The sequence below is a fragment of the Camelina sativa genome, chromosome 2 (assembly GCF_030686135.1).
Source record: "Camelina sativa cultivar CO46 ecotype springtype chromosome 2, ASM3068613v1".
Lineage (NCBI taxonomy): Eukaryota > Viridiplantae > Streptophyta > Magnoliopsida > Brassicales > Brassicaceae > Camelina > Camelina sativa.
This window is the reverse complement of record NC_141881.1, coordinates 12,126,788-12,147,652: the sequence shown is the minus strand read 5'-3', so window position 1 is coordinate 12,147,652 and position 20,865 is coordinate 12,126,788. Positions and strand designations below refer to the sequence as shown.

General features: G+C 32.1%; 2 protein-coding genes, 1 non-coding gene and 2 pseudogenes across 3 annotated transcripts; 4 read left to right on the top strand and 1 right to left on the bottom strand.

Annotated features, from left to right (window-relative positions):
• The first annotated feature begins 628 nt into the window (after window positions 1-628).
• Window positions 629-1,555, top strand: LOC147948489 (uncharacterized; annotated as a pseudogene).
• A 4,391-nt stretch (window positions 1,556-5,946) lies between these two features.
• Window positions 5,947-8,553, top strand: LOC104721751 (ras-related protein RABG3a). Its single transcript, XM_010439817.3, has 7 exons — window positions 5,947-6,379; window positions 6,490-6,516; window positions 6,632-6,731; window positions 6,817-6,963; window positions 7,504-7,584; window positions 7,674-7,819; window positions 8,267-8,553. Exons 1-7 carry the CDS (start codon window positions 6,327-6,329, stop codon window positions 8,331-8,333), a joined length of 621 nt encoding a protein of 206 aa, XP_010438119.1. The 5' UTR covers window positions 5,947-6,326; the 3' UTR covers window positions 8,334-8,553.
• Window positions 8,554-8,600: 47 nt separating this feature from the next.
• On the bottom strand, window positions 8,601-9,607 carry LOC104721743 (uncharacterized). Its single transcript, XR_015578486.1, has 2 exons — window positions 9,117-9,607; window positions 8,601-9,002 (listed from the first exon to the last, which is right to left on the bottom strand). It is a non-coding gene; the product is annotated as an uncharacterized LOC104721743 (transcript).
• An 830-nt stretch (window positions 9,608-10,437) lies between these two features.
• LOC104750462 (SKP1-like protein 17 pseudogene) lies at window positions 10,438-10,902 on the top strand (annotated as a pseudogene).
• A 6,196-nt stretch (window positions 10,903-17,098) lies between these two features.
• LOC104721733 (DEAD-box ATP-dependent RNA helicase 39) lies at window positions 17,099-20,725 on the top strand. The gene is made up of 9 exons (XM_010439794.3): window positions 17,099-17,800; window positions 18,098-18,193; window positions 18,500-18,688; window positions 18,785-18,925; window positions 19,044-19,184; window positions 19,337-19,479; window positions 19,576-19,705; window positions 19,810-19,858; window positions 20,013-20,725. The coding sequence occupies exons 1-9, from the start codon at window positions 17,282-17,284 to the stop codon at window positions 20,462-20,464; spliced, it is 1,860 nt and encodes a 619-aa protein (XP_010438096.1). The 5' UTR covers window positions 17,099-17,281; the 3' UTR covers window positions 20,465-20,725.
• Window positions 20,726-20,865: the final 140 nt, after the last annotated feature.

Genomic DNA, 20,865 nt, shown 5'->3' with positions numbered 1-20,865 from the left:
CAATGTTCAAAATAGAAAATAGAAAATCTTACTTGTCCTTTTCTTGGTCGACCCCTTCTTCTTTTTGGTGGTGTTGCAACTCTCGGATTCGTACATCCTTGTCGGCTGTGTCCTTCTTGTTTGCAATTTGAGCAGGTCATGACTTGATTGCCTCTTAGCTGGGTTTTGTTGGAGCTAGAGGCAGTTTCAAACAATGATTTCCTCCTAGCATGATTATTTGGCCTCCCTGGATTACCTCTTCTCCATGGGGATTTGAAAACTAAAACCTAGAAATCGATTTGGGGATTCTTATTTCCTTCAGTGTTTTGTGGTTTATAAGACGTCGAAGTTTTGGCTAAACGGAAGCCGTTAACGGTTTATTAACCCCGTCTATTAGCTTCTAACGGAGACTTAACCCCGTGCCTAAAACGGCAAGGTCAAAGAAAGTTTGCTATTTTTGGAAAGGTCAACCCAAAGTTGGGGATAAAAACGACATCTCAAAAGTTGGGGATTATTTTGTCCCAAATTTGAAAGTTGAGGATTTTTATGGCATTTTTCCCATTTACAAACGGACCCAAAGATTCAGGTTTTCCTATGGAAAGTGCTGAGTGGAGCCCTTCCTGTTGCTTCAAAACTGAATGGTCGAGACATGAAAATGGATCCTTCTTGTCAAATCTGTGGAGATGTGGATGAGTCTATCAATCATGTACTATTCAATTTCTCCCTGACTAGACAAATTTGGGCGTTAACTGACATTCCTACGCCAGAAGAAGGTCTCCACAATGGTTCAGTCTTCTCTAACTTTCACTATCTTTTAGAGAATGTTAGAAACCCTCTCTAGCCTGATGAATTTAGGAATTATTTCCCCTGGACATTGTGGAGAATTTGGAAGAATAGAAACTTGATTTCGTTTGAAGGAAAAGGCTTCTCTCCTTTGGAATCAGCTCAAAAAATCAGAGAGGACTGGTTGGAATGGATAGAAGCTCAAAAAGTTGACGACGAGGCATAAGGGGAAGAGGATAGTGCAGACTCGGGTGAAGAACGGCGGTAGAGTGTTGGTCTCGATCAGAACAGAAAAGGTTGGAGACGACCAGCACCAAACTGGCTAAAATGTAATGTTGGCTTCTCTTGGTCAAACAGAAATAAGTAAGCAAGTTGTACGTGGATTTTGAGAAACCATGCAGGAATGGTGTTGTTACATAGCAGAAGAGCCTTATCCAGGTTTAAGGATAAGCAGGAGGCTCAGCTAAAGGGATTGCAGTGGGCAATTGATAGCATGTCGAGTCACAGAGTGAACAAAGTGGTTTTTGCGTTACAAGAAGAGTATTTGGTAAATGCGATTACCAAACCGGCAACTTCGCCTTCATTTAGATATCAGTCTATGGAGGTTGCTTCGTCTCTTAGGTCTATTGCATATTGGAAATTCTTTTTGGAAAACTCATCTTCAAACAGAGGTGCTTTGCTTGTAGCTCAGAGTGTCACTATTTATCGCATGTTGCAATCGTATGTGGCGTTAGGCCACCCTTTTTGGTTAAATGGTCTATTTGAGGAGAAACGTGTTTTATCCTCTGATTGAATTTGAGTTTTATAGTTAGTATGGTGGGTTATAGATGGCAGCTGTTGTTTAAGCTGTTTTGATTGTGGTTTTTTGGCTACTGTGTGTAGCAGAGTAAGGGTTGAAGTTTGTGTCCTTTCTCTCTGTATGTATGTTTGGGCTGTTGTAACCGACTGTATTATATATCAATCTATACAACACCAGTTGACAAAAAAAAAAAAATATATATATATATATATATATATATGAGATTTTGACATTAAATAATATATATATATATATATATATATATATATGAAAAACTAGTCTCTGATTAAAGTTTGATTTTGTGACTAAATTTTAACTTACATACAATCTTAATTTCATATGATATACTAGTTGTACTTGTATCACTGAAAATGATGAACACACACCACTACGCTTGTTTTTCCTACAGTATAGGTCTTTCATCTATATATATATTTTCGAAGTATATTTTGGGTTATACCATTTTATTTGTACTTATTTAAAACTTATTTACAAGTTAATCCCTAAACAATTTCCAAAAATATCATTACTTCAGATTTTGTTTACTAAATATTTTATATAACATTCCAACTAAAAAAATACAGCATAATCAATATGGAAATAAAAAACTATGATATATATAACCACACCTTCTATTGTGTATGGTGATATTTTATCTCTGCATCCTGTGCAAACAAAGAAAACAATAATCTATATATACATTTTTGAAGTACATTTTGAGTTCTACCATTTTATTTGTACTTATTTATAAAATTAGTGCCTAACAAATTTTACAAAATATTAATAACTTAATTTTTTTGAAACCAAGATTTTATTCGGATCCTATATAAATGAAATCGTTTTTTACATAAATCTTGGATTACAAATATAGATATAAATCTCGGTTTTAGACATTACAATAATCTCAATTTTGTTTAAGGAAAACTATAAGATTGAGTATACTGGCTTAACAAATTAACTAAAAAATCGGGAATATAGAAACAATTAAAAAGAATCAATATCAGATCATCCATAATATCTCGAAACATAATCTTCCTTATATATACTATCTTGATATTCGGATATATTTTATTCTCCCATGGTTTTGGAAAGATGGTTATTGAGTATAATAACTACTACTAAACTTGATAAACTATGATCTTCCCATCAATTACGGGATAATTTATTTTCAGGGATCTTTGTTATTAATATAGCATTTGTTTCAGATTTCTGGCTTGATTGCAAAGCTATTCTTGAAATTTCTATCCAACCTAATCCCAAGACACTAAACCTATATAAATAAGTTATCGCAAACAAAAAAATATATCAGCACAAATTTTACCTTTTAAAATTCAATGGTTTTTTATTTGCTTATTTCAGAGATTTGCTATTTCACAAAACGCATGATACGTCCAAGTTTTTTTTTTTTTTTTTGTCAAGGACGTCCAAGTTAAGATCCCACATTCATGGACAATATACTGTAAAATATAGCGAGACATTAGAAACTGTCTTGGTTGATGAGAAGTAAGTCTTCATTTCATTTATTAAAATTTGATTCTAATTCTTTTTATTATAAACTAACTTGACTATAGGATTTTTTAAAGGTATTGTACACTAACCAAGATTTTCACTATTCTCTAACATAAAAGCCTACCAACTTATCAATACACTATAAATACAATCTTACTCTCAAGATCTAAACTCACCAAAGACGACATACTATTTCTTATATATATTAAAAACAAATATATCAACCACACTGACGAGACACGAGTTAGTATTGGCGGAAGAGAAGGTGATTATGTGCTATTATTCTTTTTTAATTATACACCATTATCATTTTTACGTTTTCTGTTTTTATTTTCATTTCTCTAATCTATATTTTTTTTTTTCCTTTTTTTTAACCTTAGGGTGTTAAGATCCATGCTTTTGTCAAAAGGATTTTGGTTCACGTTATGTGAATCATGTCTCTGTTAGTGACTGGGGGTTTGTTGAGACATTTGGTCTTGCCCATGCAAGTGCTTAATTTTGATCATCTCTACAAAAAGTCTAAACTAAACAGGAATGGCCCTATCTCTGATTCCAACTATTTTCACTTGGCTAAACGAACGGTTGTGTAGTTACCAACATTTGTCTGATGAGGCATAAGAGCTACTTCGAAACATTATTTCAACGAATTAGGCTTCACTTATGAAGCAAGACATTTGTTAGTTATATATATCAGACAAATGTTAGACAGTTAGAGGAAAAAACTGTCTAATTCAAATAGATAATGAGTATTCATTTTTTCTGTTGGTAAATAATACTTTATTGTATGACATGACTGAGTTTGCTACTACAATCTGTTTAATTTTAAAACTAGATTAAGACCCGTGCTAGAGCACGGGTAGAAATTTATTTTATTTATATTGTAATTTTTATATAAAATAAAATTTATGTAATTATTTTAAAATGATTTTTTGGATAAAACATTATACAATAAAATCATATGCTAAATATGATGGCTTGAAAATCGCCTATTTTGTAAGTTTTATATTGTTAATGATTTTAGATAAGTATCGTGCTATAACACTGGTTAAATTTTATTTTATACAAAATTTGTATATTTTATATTTTAAAATAAAATTTTAACATATTGTATTAGGTTATATATGTGAAGTTATTTCAACAATGTATATTCTATATCATGACTTGAATGTCATTATAAGACATAAATTTATAAATGTGCTTTTTAAAAAGCGAGTTATTATATTATGAGTAATTTAATATATTGTTATACTTTTGTTTTAATATACTTGGTTTCTTGAAATTCTTTCATATTATAGTGATGTATTATTGACATTGCTATAACAAATCAATTTAGAGTGTTTATAGTTTCTAACTTTTATATCAAGTTTCAATATATGAAAAATATTTCAAAATAAATTATTTAAAGTTTATTAATTTATATAAAATTATAAAATTCAACAAAAATTTAAAATTGAATTTAAATAGTCAAATTTTGACCCGTTACTCAGTAAAATTTTTAATTCAATAGATATTATTTTTAAAGAATAATATTACTAAACCTTGAATATTTTATAGATTAAACAATTTATATTTGTTTTTTAAAATTCAGCTTATGTTATAACCAGAAATAAAACTATTTTTTAATTATAATAAATAATATGATAATTTATTTATTTCACAAAATAGAATCATATATAAAAATGAGAGGTGAAGTATAATGATAATTAACAAATTAATATGTTAAGTTAGATATCAAAAGATTTTATTTGATGAATAATTTAATAAAGGAAATTAATATGGTAAGCTAGATGATATGATTCTTTAGAATATTCTCTTTAAGATTTTCTGTATAACCTATTTGTAACCAATTAATCTATCAATTAATGTATAACATATTTGTAACCAACTTATTAAAATTATATAGTCTACAAAACAATGTTGTGTACTTCCGTTTTATTATAAAGGGGATATCATTAATTCAGTACTATTACAATTGGTTTAAATAATAAAAAGTTATAAATTTATACAAAATAATCTTCCCTTCACGGGTAATTCCATAGGTTTTGAAAATAATTAATTTTAGAATATTTTTTTAACCTCAATATGCATTTGTCACATCTTATTGTTCTAAAATTAACAATCATCTAAAACTATAAAATCTAAATAATTATGAAAAAAACATAAGAGAAACTAAGAAAACCTACAATCCAAATTTTAAAATAATTATAAAATTTTATCCCGCGGTGTACCGCGGGTTAAATCCTAGTTTGATTCATATTTTGTTTCTTAAAACCTGTGAGCTTTTATTTTTAACATAAGAAGAACTTCGATTTACATTTATTTAAATATTATAATTAATATATATAAACTTAATAAAATTTTAAAATATTACGAATATGTAAAATTAAAAAGTTTAAAATACTATATAATATTGTTATATAGTAAATGAGTGATAAAAAATACATGTTGGAATTAATAAAATATCATTAAATTTGTGCTAACACGGGTTAAATCTTCACTTTATTATTTGTCAACACAATTAATGGTAGAATATTTGACATATAAAATTAAGTTAATTATGTAAAATAATTAAATCATTTGAAAAATATGACTTAATCATAACGTATAAATAAATTACTATGTATTTAGATCTCTTATTTTTTTGACTTTTTGTTATAATAAGTAAAAATGAAAATATAATATCAAACACTAAACAAAAAAAACAAAATATAATAAATAAATGGTCATGAAATATTTTGCAGATAAAAAAAATAATATAAATATTTAGCCGCACAATGATCAGAAAATTTAGTTATTCATCTATTTGCAAAACATTCAATATTTAACAAACAAGTACAATATAAAATATAAATAATAATAAAAATTATATGCACCCCGATGTACCGAAGTTGTTACATTGATCAGGCCAAAGTGGAATCAAATGATAAAAGAAACTTAATTTTCTTAATGATTTAATTTTTTTTTATTTTTATTTTTTTTGTAGAAAATAAAAGTAAAATAATCAGATTCATCATTCTCAGGAAAAAAAAGAAAAAAAAAAAACGAAAGGGATCGATCTCTCTCTCTATCTAATTGGCGCCCCTTTACTAATTACCCTTTTGTCAATCTTCGGATTCTTTTCAAATCGATTAAAAAGTTAGAAATTGAGATCCCTACAAAAGAATCCTCTCACACACCACTGTTCACGAATCCTTCTCCTTCGCTCTCATCTCCCTCCGAGATCTACAGATTCTTCAACGCTGTCTCTTAGATTCCAATGGCGACGAGAAGACGTACTTTGCTTAAGGTCATTGTCCTCGGAGACAGTGGGTACGTATGGATTCCGATGCCTAAAATGATTCTTTATGCGTAATTTCTCATTATTGATCTTCGATTGTTTTGATGTTTTGATTTTGATTTGGTGATATTTTTATTTATAGGGTTGGGAAGACCTCCTTGATGAATCAGTATCCTTTCAAATTGAATTGATTCCAATTAGTTGCTATAGATTCGTTCGTTTTTGGATTCGAGTGGATGTTATGATTTTGAGATGTGTCTCCTTAATTGGGTGATTTTTTTTAGATATGTGCATAAGAAGTTTAGTTTGCAGTATAAAGCAACGATTGGTGCTGATTTTGTAACCAAGGAGCTTCAGATTGGGGAAAAGCTTGTTACTTTACAGGTTTGTCCCTTTTTTTTTTAAACCTTTTTTAGGAATATACTTTTTCTTCAAGATTTCACACTTTGTTTTGTGTCTTTTTTACTAGATTTGGGATACTGCTGGACAAGAAAGATTCCAGAGTCTTGGTGCTGCTTTTTACAGAGGAGCAGATTGTTGTGCCTTGGTTTATGATGTTAATGTGTTGAAGTCCTTTGACAACCTTGAAACTTGGCACGAGGAGTTTCTTAAACAGGTTTCTTTTAGCAATTTCCCTTTCTTTTCTGGCACACTTTGCTTTGGTATGCTTTATTGTTGTATGCTATACAATTGAGGTTGGCTCTGGCTTAGATAAATACATGGAAATAAGAATGAGATTGTTTTGTTTTAATAGGAATCATTAGCTTTGAGTATTTCAGAGTCACAATCTTCAGATTTTGGTTAACGTTTAGCTTAAACAAACTAAGAGTCAAACTCTTATTTTGATGATGTGGTTGGAAGAGTTTTTGGTTATTTTCATATCTCTTTTTGTTCTCAGGACCACCTCTGCAGTATTGTTGTCTCATCATAAAACAATATGATTGATAAATAATAACATTTTTTTATATTTGAATGATAGTCCTTGGTTTACTAGTTAAGCCAAGTATATTACTAACTTGATTTCGTGTTCATAACAGTTTTAGAATTCGTTAATCTATAATCCCTGTAACTTGTTTAATTTGATTTTCTGCACTCACACTTTCATGATACTTTAGCAAATTATACTATGCTAACTTGTATTAATTCCCTGGCACAGGCAAGTCCGTCGGATCCGAAGACATTTCCGTTTATAGTGCTTGGAAACAAGGTTGACGTTGATGGAGGGAGCAGTAGAGTGGTAAGAGGAAGATCAAGATGTGTCTTCCATAGTGCTTGAAGTCTTTTCAGTCTTTTACTCAGTCGAGTTTTATTTCTCTTAAATTACAGGTCTCTGAGAAGAAAGCAGCTGACTGGTGTGCTTCAAATGGTAACATACCCTATTTCGAGACATCAGCGAAAGAAGATTTCAATGTTGATGAGGCATTCTTAACCATTGCCAAAACCGCCCTTGCGAACGAACATGAACAAGATATGTAAGTATTCTCTTTGGTTTAGCTCTATTAGATGAGAACTTGGAAACCATGAAATCTTGGCTGAATTAAGATACTACTGAAATATAGAACATAAAGATCTTAGGTACCAGGTTCCACCATTGTTGATTTGTTGGGATTGTCTAATTCTTTAACCTGATAGTCTGAATAGTGTAGATCTCAATCTGAATCTGAAGATAACTTTTAAATGTAGAAGGCAGATAGTATAGAAACTAGAAACCCGAAAATTTCTTACTGCGTCCAAAGTTTGGTGATTATTGATAAAGACAGAGACATTCATTACATGGGTTTTGATCATTTGTGTACTTCTGAATTCCAGAGTCTGTGATTCCTGTGTCATCCAAATTGAAAAACCAAGAATGCATAATAAATAAGCTGAATACTTGATACAGTCTGTCGTTTATATGCCATGTTTTGGGTTACTTGCAGATACTTCCAAGGCATACCAGATGCAGTGACTGAAAACGAGCCAAAAAGCGGTGGTTGCGCTTGCTGAACTGCAGATCTGAGGATTCATTTACATTCGTTTTTTTTATGCATTCATTGAAGGTTGGTGTACTCTTGAGTTGCAGAACGATAAGCTTGTAGTAGCAATTTTTTGCCATTCCATCATATATTAATTGATTGGAGGAGTCTATCGATTCTGCTGGATAAAACTGTTATTTTGGAAGAACCACTATTGCTCTTATATGTCACACTATTTAAGTTTGGTGTCACTCATTTGTGGGTTACTGGCTTACTGCATCCATAGTTAGACCATATGTTCCTTTTACATGTATAATTTATTATTTTGGAGATATGGTGAAATTGTGAAGTCAAACTTAAACCTAATTAACAAAGAACCAATAACACTGGATTTTCAAATCCATAAAATCATAAATCCATATAACCCTACTAAGTTATTACAACTATGCTTAAACAATTATTTTATGTTCTTCTTACCCATGGCCTTGTCTTGTTTTTTCTTCTGCTGCTCCTCTCTTTTTTTCTTCATCTCTTTTCTCCTTCAGCTCCTCTTTTTCTTGTTTTCTCTTTTCGTCCCATGCGGTATCTACTTTGGTTTTTCTTAAGCTTTCCATGAAAGTGGGATTCTTCATTGTTTCATTCACTATCATATCTACTAATAGTTGCTTAGCTTCTTCATCCTCTTCCTGTTTTCTTGCATCTGCCACAATAATTATCAAACAAAAAAAAACAAAGATCAGTTAAGTATAAAAAGACAAGCTAATTGAAAACAGATCTGGTCAAACAAACAAAAAGAGAGGATGAGATCGCATACCGAAGACAGTGTTATCCGGAATCTTGGCAGCATCGCCAATCAACCGCTCAGAGTCCGCGTAAGAAGGCATCGTTTGATTACATTGATCATTGGGGATGATCTCACAGCAGAGAATTATGAGGCCACAGGCCCACAAATATTTTTAGGTCTGTAAAAAAAATTTTTTAATGAAAACACAAATAAATAAGAGTTTTGAGAGTCAAACTCCTGACACCTAGACTCCTTTCCACTGTTTATACCACTAGATTAAAGGAACTTTATGTGAAATAGGGCCAATTATAGATCTATATATTTTGCAGCCGCAAGCTGATGCTTCATCAGCTTGTGTCTTGGGCCAGCTCTACGCAAGAACTTGTCGTACTCCTGATCGCTAGACCTCCTCCTTCATCCGACATTATCACCAAACAAACAAAAAAAAAAGGGAAAAATTCGTCTAGACTAGAGCAAAGTTAGAAGACAAAGGATTTTACTTACGAAGAGATATGAATAGGCTAAGCTTTCGTTTTGTATTTATATACACACACATATAAAAGCTTAGGTTCACTCCTAGGGGTGAACCTTTCCATTCACCCCCTCTTCTTTCAGCCAATCAGAATATTCCATCTAATATTTCATTAAAAAAATAAATCAAAATTAAATTAAAAAACAAACCAAATTAAGGAAACAAATTCTGTATACTTTTAATTAAGGAAAGTTAAATATTGGCTTGGTTTAGATTTTTAAAATTAGAATAAAATTACACGTCAGTTTGGGTTTTCAAATAAAGTGGTTAGGGTTTAAATTTTATAATTACAACGAAATTATATGTCGGTTTGGGTTCACAAATGAGATGGTTAGGGTTTAGATTTTACAAGTGGAACGAAATTAAATGTCGATTTGGGTTCACAAATAAGATGGTTAGGGTTTAGATTTTACAAATAGAATGAAGTTATATATCGGTTTGGGTTCACAATTGAGATGGTTAAGGTTTAGATTTTATATATGTTGGTTTGGATTTATTAAAGAGCAGTTTAAGTTTTAAATTTTATAATAATTTATATAGATTTTATTTCCTTATTTTATAAGAGGGTGAATGGAGAGGTTCACCCCTAAGGGTGAACCCAAGTATTGTTCTTTCCGATTTTCTCTTCTTTTCCTTATTGCATGTTTTGGAAAAAAAGGAAATATTCCCATAATTACCTATCCATAAAACTCATCGTACTTAGGGGTTTTATATATATATATAGTCCATGCATAGGTTAATTGTTTTCTCAGATCCATTCCTTAATTCTACATCAGTTTCTTCGATAAAATCTCAATTCAACCCACAACAAACGAAACAATGTCGAAGAGTATTGTACTGTTGAGCTCCGATGGAGAGTCTTTTGAGGTTGATGAGGCTGTTGTGCGTAAGATACTAATGGTAAGAGACATGATCGAAAACGAATGCGCCGATAACCCTATACCGCTTCATTACGTCACCGGTGAGATCCTCCCCATGATTATTGAATATTTGAAGAAGCACGTTGATGATGATGCTGGTTCAATTGAAGATAAGGAGGAGCTCGAGACATGGGACGCTGAGTTCATGAGACGTTATGATTTTGATACCTTATGCAACCTCATGAACGCTGCTTACTATCTCAGCATTGTAAGCCTTCTCGATCTCATTGGCCAAACTATTGCAGATATCATAAATGAAAAAGAGATAGAAGAGATCCGAGCCATGTTTAACATTGTTCCAGAGCGATCGATTTCACATTCGGAAGAAGAAGAAAAGGTTTACAAGGAGAGTGAATGGGTTTAATGATCAAAACAACTTAATTTTTTTTCTTTTTCGAGAATGATATGTGTTGATGTTTCTTTAGCGTATGACTGAGACTGACTTCGATCGTCTCTTTAGTTAACGTGATTTTTTTTTCTGAACATTACCAAAAAAAAAAAGAATCAATGTTTATGAACAAACATGTTTTAGAAAATCTTCGTTTGGGCACTAAAAAGTAGTATCATAATTTGTGGACTTCTTATAAACCCAAACTTCTTCAACTACAAACACTCAAAAATTATCTTAACTTTTGTGGTATTTTTGGATTTAAAAGTTTGTAATGATAATTTTTGGATTAAAATATTTATAGTGGTATTTTTTTTTTTTGATAACTTTAGGGGAGAGGATATCCCATGGGTAGGGTCTCCTAAGTTTGCAAATGGACCGCCAGCAACAAGCACATACATATGTGACCAAATGAATAAAGCTAGCAATTCTGCGTTTGGGAAGAATTAATTCTTAGCATGGACCAACAGAGCAACTCTTCTGCTAAGCTAGAACCACTAGCCACCATCTCGTGGGTTATAGTGGTATTTTTAAAGGGAGATTTGCACTGAAACACACTTTTACTAAAAATATGTTCATTTGACACACTTTCTGACTAAGAGACGCTTTTTTGCCAACTTTTATACTGTTCACGTGATTTTTAGACTATTTTAGCCCTGATCATGTAAACATATATGTAACTAGAGAGAAAAAAGCAGTTGTATTAAGGTCCGTCCGATTCTAACTAAGAATTTGATATGATGACTAGAGATGAGTGTGTAATTGATTGCATCCTAGACCATTCGATTTCAATTACTAATTTGGATATAATGACTTAGAATGGTTGCAAAAAAAAGACAGAAAAAATTTGCATCTCTCTCTTCTTCTGATTCTTTCTTCTTCCTTCTTCACTTTTTTTTTCTCTTTCTCTTTGTAATCATTTTATCTAATTATTATGACATATATTTTCGATTTCGTTTTTAAGATTCATTAATTTTATTTTTTCTACATTTTAAGATCCATTTTACTATATTTAAAATGAATAATTATAATACATATACTACATTTATGTGGATGCAAAAATTGTCATATTATGTGGATACTTATTTGTGGATACTAATAGTTTCAATCAAATGGTTTTTATTATTGGTGACAAATCCGTAAAATATTTCATGTCCATAAAATCAAGTCTACATGGAAGATGAGTTTTTTTTTCCGCAAATCAAACTTTCATTAAATTCAAAAGAATGTAATTACAAAATCGTTATACAGGATTACTGTAACACAATTATTACATACGCAAATGTATGCGTCATACACTAAGAAAAATGCAGCAGAAGGGAGATTGATGATGCTTTCCGAAGAGTAGCCTTACTCGCTAACCGTTCATAAGATCGGTTATTGTCCAACTTCATATTTGATTTTTCTCTGTTATGATTTGCTTGCAGCATCTTGTGGCTGAACTTTCTTTTTGCGAACCATAACTGTAAACCCAATGTGTCCAAACATAATTATGGAATATAGACATAATGGTACCAATGCTTCCGTACCAAAGTCGTTTTGAGATATCTCGACTTGTAATATTCTTCACAAGTAGTTTCAATACAGAAATAATCTCCACCATACCATCCTTTGAAGAGATCTTCTTGATAAACTTCAACAAAACTCTAAAATTAACTAGAGGCCACAATACTTTGTTTGATCTCTCACTTTGCTCAACACCATCATCAAGAACACCCAGTAAGCGAATGTGAATAGTCACAGTCATAAGTTTTTGACTCTGCAAATATAAAATCATTGCCCCGAGAGTAAACCAAGTTGTCTCCATCTCTTGTACAGAGTTGATCAACATCATGACATAAACATCATCAAACAAAACACAAATTTCTTGTGACCCTATCATGGCAATAAAGTTCCATCTAAGCTTTGTTAAGTCATTCTTCAAAATCCAGATCAGACCATTACCAATAATATATTGTTGCCTAAATGTGATCAAGCCCTCATTCAAATTTCTTACGCCAATACAACAATAGCCAAATCGATGCAGTCCTAAATCCATCACCCAAACAATGGCATGACTAACATTCCTTCCCGGATCCCAAATCCTAATCTTGGTTATGTTTCTCATGTAGTAAAGAGACAGATAAGATTGAAAGAAACATACATGGGAGACGGAATGACAACCATCAATCATAGATGGGAATGAACTGACACAATTACTCTTTGGCTGAGGCTTGAGTAAAGTCAGAGATACACTCTTCAACAAGAAGAGAATGAAAACGCGTGTTTGGGTAGAACTCCAACCACGACAGAGACGAACCAACACAACCCTTTTCCGCCTCAAAAACAGGACTCCCGTTGTACTTTGGGTGCGATTAAACGCCACACAAGTCGAGAATGATGTTATCGGCCTCAAGTCTGACCACACCATCTTTCCAAAGGAGCAAAGGATGGGGATTTGGAAACTGGATTTGCGGAGATAATTGTCTAAAAACTGTACATAAAGATAAATTGAGAAAACTGAAAAGAAGGGGCCGACCAACGCCGGAGAAGCCAGCGCCGGCCGGAAACTATGGAGATTGGAAAAACGGTTTCTGAAGAAGAAGAGGTGTCGCTTTGGTGAAAGATGAGTTATACTTGTGTTTGGTGAAATAATCATTGTTAACTATCAAACAATTTTAACTTCATCATATCCCCTAAAATCCTAAGTATAAAACCTTTTATTATATCTTACCCTAAACCCTAAACCTTAAACCCTGAACCCTGAACCCTAAACCCTAAACCCTAAACCCTAAACCCTAAACCTGAACCTTAAACCCCAAACCTTAAACCCTAAAGCCTAAATCCTAAACTTTAGACCTTAACTTTAGAGGGGGCCAGGGGGTATTCAAATGGGATTTTGGAGAATTTGATAGGATTTGAGAGATTTTGGATTTTGATAGTTTTTAGGATATTTTGGTAGATTTGTTAGTTTTTCAATTTTAAAAAAGGAAAAATAGTTTGTGATTTGGTTAGATTTTAAAGGAATATATTGTGTGATTTTAAGAGATTTATATGACGAGAATGACATTGCAGGTTTTCAAAAACCTCCGAGAATGACTTATACGTATGTCCTTCACGACGCCACATAGGGACATGTTTTGACTATTTATATTTCGAAAAACAAATCTTTCAAAATAACACCGCCTAAGGTGTGATTTTTTCTATTGGATTTTTAATGTAAAAATGTATCCAAAGTCTCCTAAAATCTGTGTTTTTATTTTCTATTAAAAAAAAGTTAGATTTTGAATAACAGTTGATTCTATATAATTTTGACAAATTATTGATTGAATAACAAGATATTGTGAGTGATTTTATAGAAATTCCAAATTGAATAACATTGGATTTGGGAAGTGATTTTAAAATCATAAATTGAATAACAGATAATTTTAATAGAAACCCAAAATCTTCCAAAATCCTCATTTGAATACCCCCTCTTAGATCATAAACCATATTCATAAATTTAATTTCATAGCAATTTTAACAAGTGTAGCCAAATCTGAAAATCTTTTACTAGAAAACATGAAATTGATCTACCCCAACCATTAAGCCCTAAACCTTAAATTAGGCCAGACTTCTTGCATTACATTCTTCATAAATTTCCAAATTCATTGATGTTGTTCGCTATTATGTGAATGGTTAACATTCATAGATGAATACTTATTTTTGGATGATCAGAAAAAATATATGAATACCTAATTAATTAAACAACTTGTGGTTTGGTAAAGTAGTCATGGTTAACTATCAAAAGATGATAATCTTTCATGTCCATAAAATCAAGTCCACATGGACGATAAGTTATACACGTCCACTAAAAACTACTTGTATTTTGGTGGAATAATCATTGTTAACTATCAAACAATTTAAACCTCATTATATCCACTAAAAACCTAAACATGAAATCGTTCATTATCCTATACTAAATCCTAAACCATAAACCTCTAAGCCCTAAACCCTAAACCCTAGATCCTAAACTTTAGATCATAAATCATAATCATAAATTTAATTTCATACCAATTTTAACAAATGTAGCCAAATCTGAATTTTTTTACTATAAAATATGAAACTGAAGAATTTTTGACTCCTTGTATTAGATTCTTTATACATTTCCATATTCATTGATGTTGTTCTTAATTGATAAAGAAAGATTTGAGAATTATATCACTTGTTTTTGTGCTAGAAACACTTGGAAAAACAGAAAGATTGAAACTCTCTAACCAAGTGTTAACTAGAATTGTCCACTTTTTTCTATTCTTCACTTTTTTCTTTATATTTTTCTTTTCTTTTTTTTTATCTCTTTCTCTCTTTGTAATCATTTTATTTAATTATTATGGCATATATTTTCAATTTTGTTGTTATGATTCATTATAATTTTATTTTTTCTACATTTTAAGATCCATTTTACTATATATAAAATGAATAATTATATTATATATCATCCAATTATAGTTGAATATTTGTAAATTATTATTTAGATTCTTATTTGTGGATACTTTTTTATGGATACTTATTTGTGGATACGTTTTTGTGAATATTTTTTTTGTGGATACATAAAAATGCCTAATTAACATAATAATGCCTTATTAATATTTTGTTTCCAATAAGAATGTTTCTCTAATGGTGTCGATTATATATTGTTTATGTGGCCAACATTCTTTACAAAATTGGGATCCATTAATTTATATGGAGCGGATTGTATTTGTATCTTAATCCAATTTCCTTGTTGTTTTAATATGGACTAATTATTATTGAAACATCGTTTTTGACGTCAACTTGGATTTTTATGGATAACATATTTTTAAGATTATCGTTAGACTTATATTTTTTAATTAATACACTAGTTTGGTAGATATAAAAGCAATTACTATTAATTTAAATATACATAATAATATCCATAATAACATATCCACTTAAATTTCCCATATGGAATTTTCTTTGAAATTTAAGTGGTGAAATGTGTTTTTATTTTTAATATTTGGATGTTTTATTAGAGTTAAAAGAAAAAGGAAAAAAAAAGAATAAAAGTGTGTGAGTAAAAAGGTGTCTTAAAAAAAGAATGAATTGGTTATAAAGAGAGTGTTTAGTCAATGGTGTTTTAGACATTACAGGATAAAAAGAGTGTGTCATGGTTGAGAAGTGTGCTAGGGAGTAAATAAGTTTTGTAAGAGTGTGCTAAAATACATTTTTTCCATTTTTAAAACAAAAACTTAGTTTAGTAGTATTTTAAGGTATTTGTCTTTTTTATTTTCCCAATAAAATACAAAGTAATTGTTAAAAACCCAACCAAAAGATATACGTATAATGTAGTATCCTACTATATTAATTGAGAAGTACAAATATGAAACTAATCTTAAAATGTGTAAAAAAATTACATTCAATTGCCATTATAAAAAAAATTAAGATTAACTAATTAATTAAATAAATATAATTAATTAAAAACGAAAATTGGGGACACATAAAATAAAATAAATTATAGAAAAGTAAAAAAAAAAATCTATTAGAATCAAAACTAATTTGTCCTTAAAAAAAATTAACAGCTAAGATTTTAAAAATCTAATCGAATAAAATCTATATAACCACAAATTTTATCAAAAAGACTTTTCCAGCACAGGTTAATATTTTATCAAAAATCTAATCAAATAAAATATATGATAGTTTGCTTAGATTTTAAAAATTAGTAAATAAAAAAAAAATAAAAGATATAGATATAGTATCTTATATATTTTAAAAAGCTATTTTAAAACATTCACTAGCTATATTTAGTTGCTTTTTTTACATGTTAGTTATATCTTTTTACTTACTTCACAACTATACCAAAAATTGCGTTTAATTTAAACAATTTTATTCATTATGCAAATGTTTTATTGACAGATTTTCAATATACATTTATAAAATATAAAAATTTTAATATAAACAAACCGAATTTTTAATCATAAACCATTATATATAATATAATAACAAAATTAATTATTACAAATTTTCATTAAAAAAAAGTTCAATCCGCGGTTTTATGCGGGTTAGTACCTAGTTTCTATTTATTTTCTTTACATGAAATTGCTTCTAGCCTTCTAGGTGCAACAACTGTGTTTGCGTAGAATTTATAAAACGGGCCAATAAGGACTATGAATGGGCCTTAAAAGGCTTTTGATCTGTTACTATTACACTCCACTTGCAAAAAAAACCTATCTTCTTCTTCTTCCTCCCCTTCGCTAATACCAAAAATGACGACCTCCATGAACAACAACAACACTTCATAAACCTTCCGATAAACCTCTCTCAATCTCCCTCCCTTCTCCTGAACCTGATACTACAGTAAAAAAGAACACGCGCGAAAGCTATGGTAGGAGCTTCGAGAACAATCCTATCTTTATCTCTCTCTTCATCACGCTTCACTTTCTCCAAAATACCTCACGTTTTCCCATTTCTCCGCCTCCACAAACCTCCCTCTAGATTCCACCACGCTTTTCGTCCTCTATGCGCCGCCGCCGCAACCACCGCTCCGACGTCGGAGACGAATGCTGCAGATCCGGATCAATTGAAACACACGATCTTGCTAGAGAGGCTTAGGCTTAGGCATTTGAAGGAATCAGCGAAACCACCACAGCAGAGACCGAGTAGTGTTGTTGGTGTAGATGAAGATAGCATTAATAGAAAGAAGAGTAGGAAGTTATTTGAGAATTTTGAGGAGCTTGGGTTAAGTGAGGAAGTGATGGGAGCTTTACAAGAGTTGAACATTGAGGTTCCTACTGAGATTCAGTGTATTGGTATACCTGCTGTTATGGAACGTAAGAGCGTTGTATTGGGTTCGCATACTGGTTCTGGCAAGACTCTTGCTTACTTGCTGCCTATAGTTCAGGTGTGCCTAGTGAGCTTTGTAGTTGAATGTTGCTGCATACATTATAGTGTTTGGCTCTTGAATTGATTTGTTTGCTAGTCGGATACATTTTGTTTTGGTCTGAAAGTGAAACAATTTAGGACTAATTTTGTTATATGTAGCCTTATTATGTATTGATTTGGTTTGTTTCTTTGTTTCATAGTGTATATAGCTCTATTGTTTTTGATGTTACGTTGAGTTTCGGGGACTACTGTATTAGAAATTCGAAATTGTTGTTTCGATATGGCGGTTTAAGTTGTTTTTATTTGATTTTTGTAGCTGATGAGAGAAGATGAAGCAACACTTGGTAAAAAAACGAAACCTAGGCGTCCGAGGACTGTTGTTCTTTGTCCCACAAGAGAATTATCTGAGCAGGTACTCTTGTGCGTTTTTTTTTTTGTGTCTTTACCAAGATTAGTTACTGTTTTGGATAAATTCAGGTATTAGCAGTTTGTTAGCACTTGTAAATGTGTACCTAAACAAACAGATTTTACAAGTGCCAAGAAAATAAAAAGTTGGAATCTTTATTTCCAAGAAAGTCTTGGCTGCCTTCTTATAGGATGGTCGTAAAATTGATGGTTTAATATGTGTTTATAGCATTTTGTGCTAGTTTGTTATATATCATTTCTGTTTTTAGACAGAGAAATGAAAAAGTAAAACTAACTAAGGAATCTGCATTAGGTGTACCGTGTGGCAAAGTCCATAAGCCATCACGCGAGGTTTAGATCTATATTGGTTAGTGGTGGTTCTCGGATAAGACCACAGGAGGATTCTTTGAACAATGCAATAGACATGGTTGTTGGAACCCCTGGTAGGATTCTTCAGCATATCGAAGAAGGAAACATGGTCTATGGAGATATCGCATATTTGGTACGCTTCACTTTGGGATCTTGACATTATGTTCCATTATATATTATGGTTTTGGATCTACATGAAACGACAAACAATGGGAATCTTTGTACGCAGGTGCTGGATGAGGCAGACACTATGTTTGATCGTGGCTTTGGTCCTGAGATTCGTAAATTCCTTGCCCCACTGAATCAGCGTGCATTAAAAACAAATGACCAAGGATTTCAAACAGTCTTAGTGACTGCTACTATGACAACGGTATACACATGTTACAAGCTTGCCCATTTCTTTGCTATTATCATTATTTATAAACTCGTTGCTCCATGCATTTGGAACTTCAGATATTAAGGTAGTGAATGAAACTGTGAGTTTTCAGGCTGTTCAGAAGTTAGTTGATGAGGAGTTTCAAGGGATAGAGCATTTGCGAACATCAACACTGCATAAAAAGATAGCCAACGCTCGCCATGACTTCATCAAGCTTTCAGGTGGTGAAGATAAGTTAGAAGCACTTCTACAGGTAAAATGCATAATTGAGATTCTGATCTTTGAAGGCCAATCAGACATGTTAGAGTTCTTGTTTGGGTGCAAATGTGTCTAAATTACATGTACATTCTTTCTGGTATGCGCCTACGGTACTTATATATTACTTATGCTTTGATGATAATGCAGGTTCTTGAACCTAGCTTAGCCAAAGGGAGCAAGGTGATGGTCTTTTGTAACACGTTGAACTCCAGTCGCGCTGTTGATCACTTTCTTTCTGAAAACCAGATCTCAACTGTAAACTATCACGGTGAAGTTCCAGCAGAACAGAGGTAAGACTAAAACAACTTCGCCTAATACAGAATCCATTTCTCAAGGAATGAATTGCTTAATTAAGGTGTAAAATTGGTTTGTACTCATCTATACAGGGTTGAGAATTTGAAAAAATTCAAGGACGAAGAAGGTGACTGTCCCACGCTGGTGTGCACGGATTTGGCTGCTAGGGGTCTGGACCTCGACGTTGATCATGTAGTCATGTTTGATTTCCCAAAGAACTCCGTAAGTATCTTGGCCAAATGTTCCTGTCTATAACCCTTTCTTCTCTTTACTTGTTGATCCACTCTTCTTGACACCTTAATTTTATTCGAACTTGAATTCCCTAGATTGACTACCTCCATCGTACCGGAAGAACAGCTCGGATGGGTGCTAAAGGTTTGTTTCCTACGTCTAGATTATCACTTGTTAAGACTCCTCCTCGTATTTTCAGATGGTTTCAGCTAGGGTGCCAAATCCAGTTTTCAGATTTTTTGTTTATGATATATCGAAACCGAGTGAAAACCAAAACTGAATAATTGTCTCTTTACAGGAAAAGTGACAAGTCTAGTGAGCAGGAAGGACCAAATGCTAGCAGGAAGAATCGAAGAAGCCATGAGAAACAATGAGAGCTTGGAAGCACTCACCACTGATAATGTGAGGAGAGACGCTGCAAGAAGCCAAATCACTCAAGAGAAAGGAAGAAGCGTTAAGCAGATCAGAGAAGTGAGCAAGCAACGAAATAGCAGAGACAAACCGGCATCTTCTTCTCCTGCAAGATCAACAGGTGGGAAGACACCTGTGAGAAAGTCAAGTTCGTTTTCCAAACCCAGAAAAGCATCATCTCCTCCAGAGAAATCTTCAAAGCCGAAAAGAAAAATATTAAAAACGGTTGGATCCAGATCGATTGCTGCGAGGGGAAAGACAGGTTCAGATAGAAGACCAGGAAAGAAACTAAGTGTTGTTGGGTTTAGGGGGAAGTCTTCTTCGGCAAGAGCCTCTTGATTTACATTCTGGAAACTTCGGGAAAGTTGACGTCAGTGGTGAAAGTGAATTATCTTTGGATTATGATTACAAAAGCGGTTCGAAATATATCATCTTGGGAGATCATCATATTTTCTTTCTTCTTTTATGCAGTTTGTAATCGATAGAAGAAATTCACTTTTGAAACTCATATAAACTTTTGGCTGTATATGACATCTATGGTCAGTTGTAACATAATAATCGTCTTAAGAGGTAGAATGGTTAATTTATACAAAACAAAAATATGGCGTGGAGTGTGCAATGACGAATTAATTGCTCAAAAAAATCAAACAAAAGAAATGGTGAGACATGATTAGTGACGAGTCTGAAAAGGAGGCTCGCGCCTCTGTCTTTGAGTTCTAATTAAGGAGACGATGGGCGTC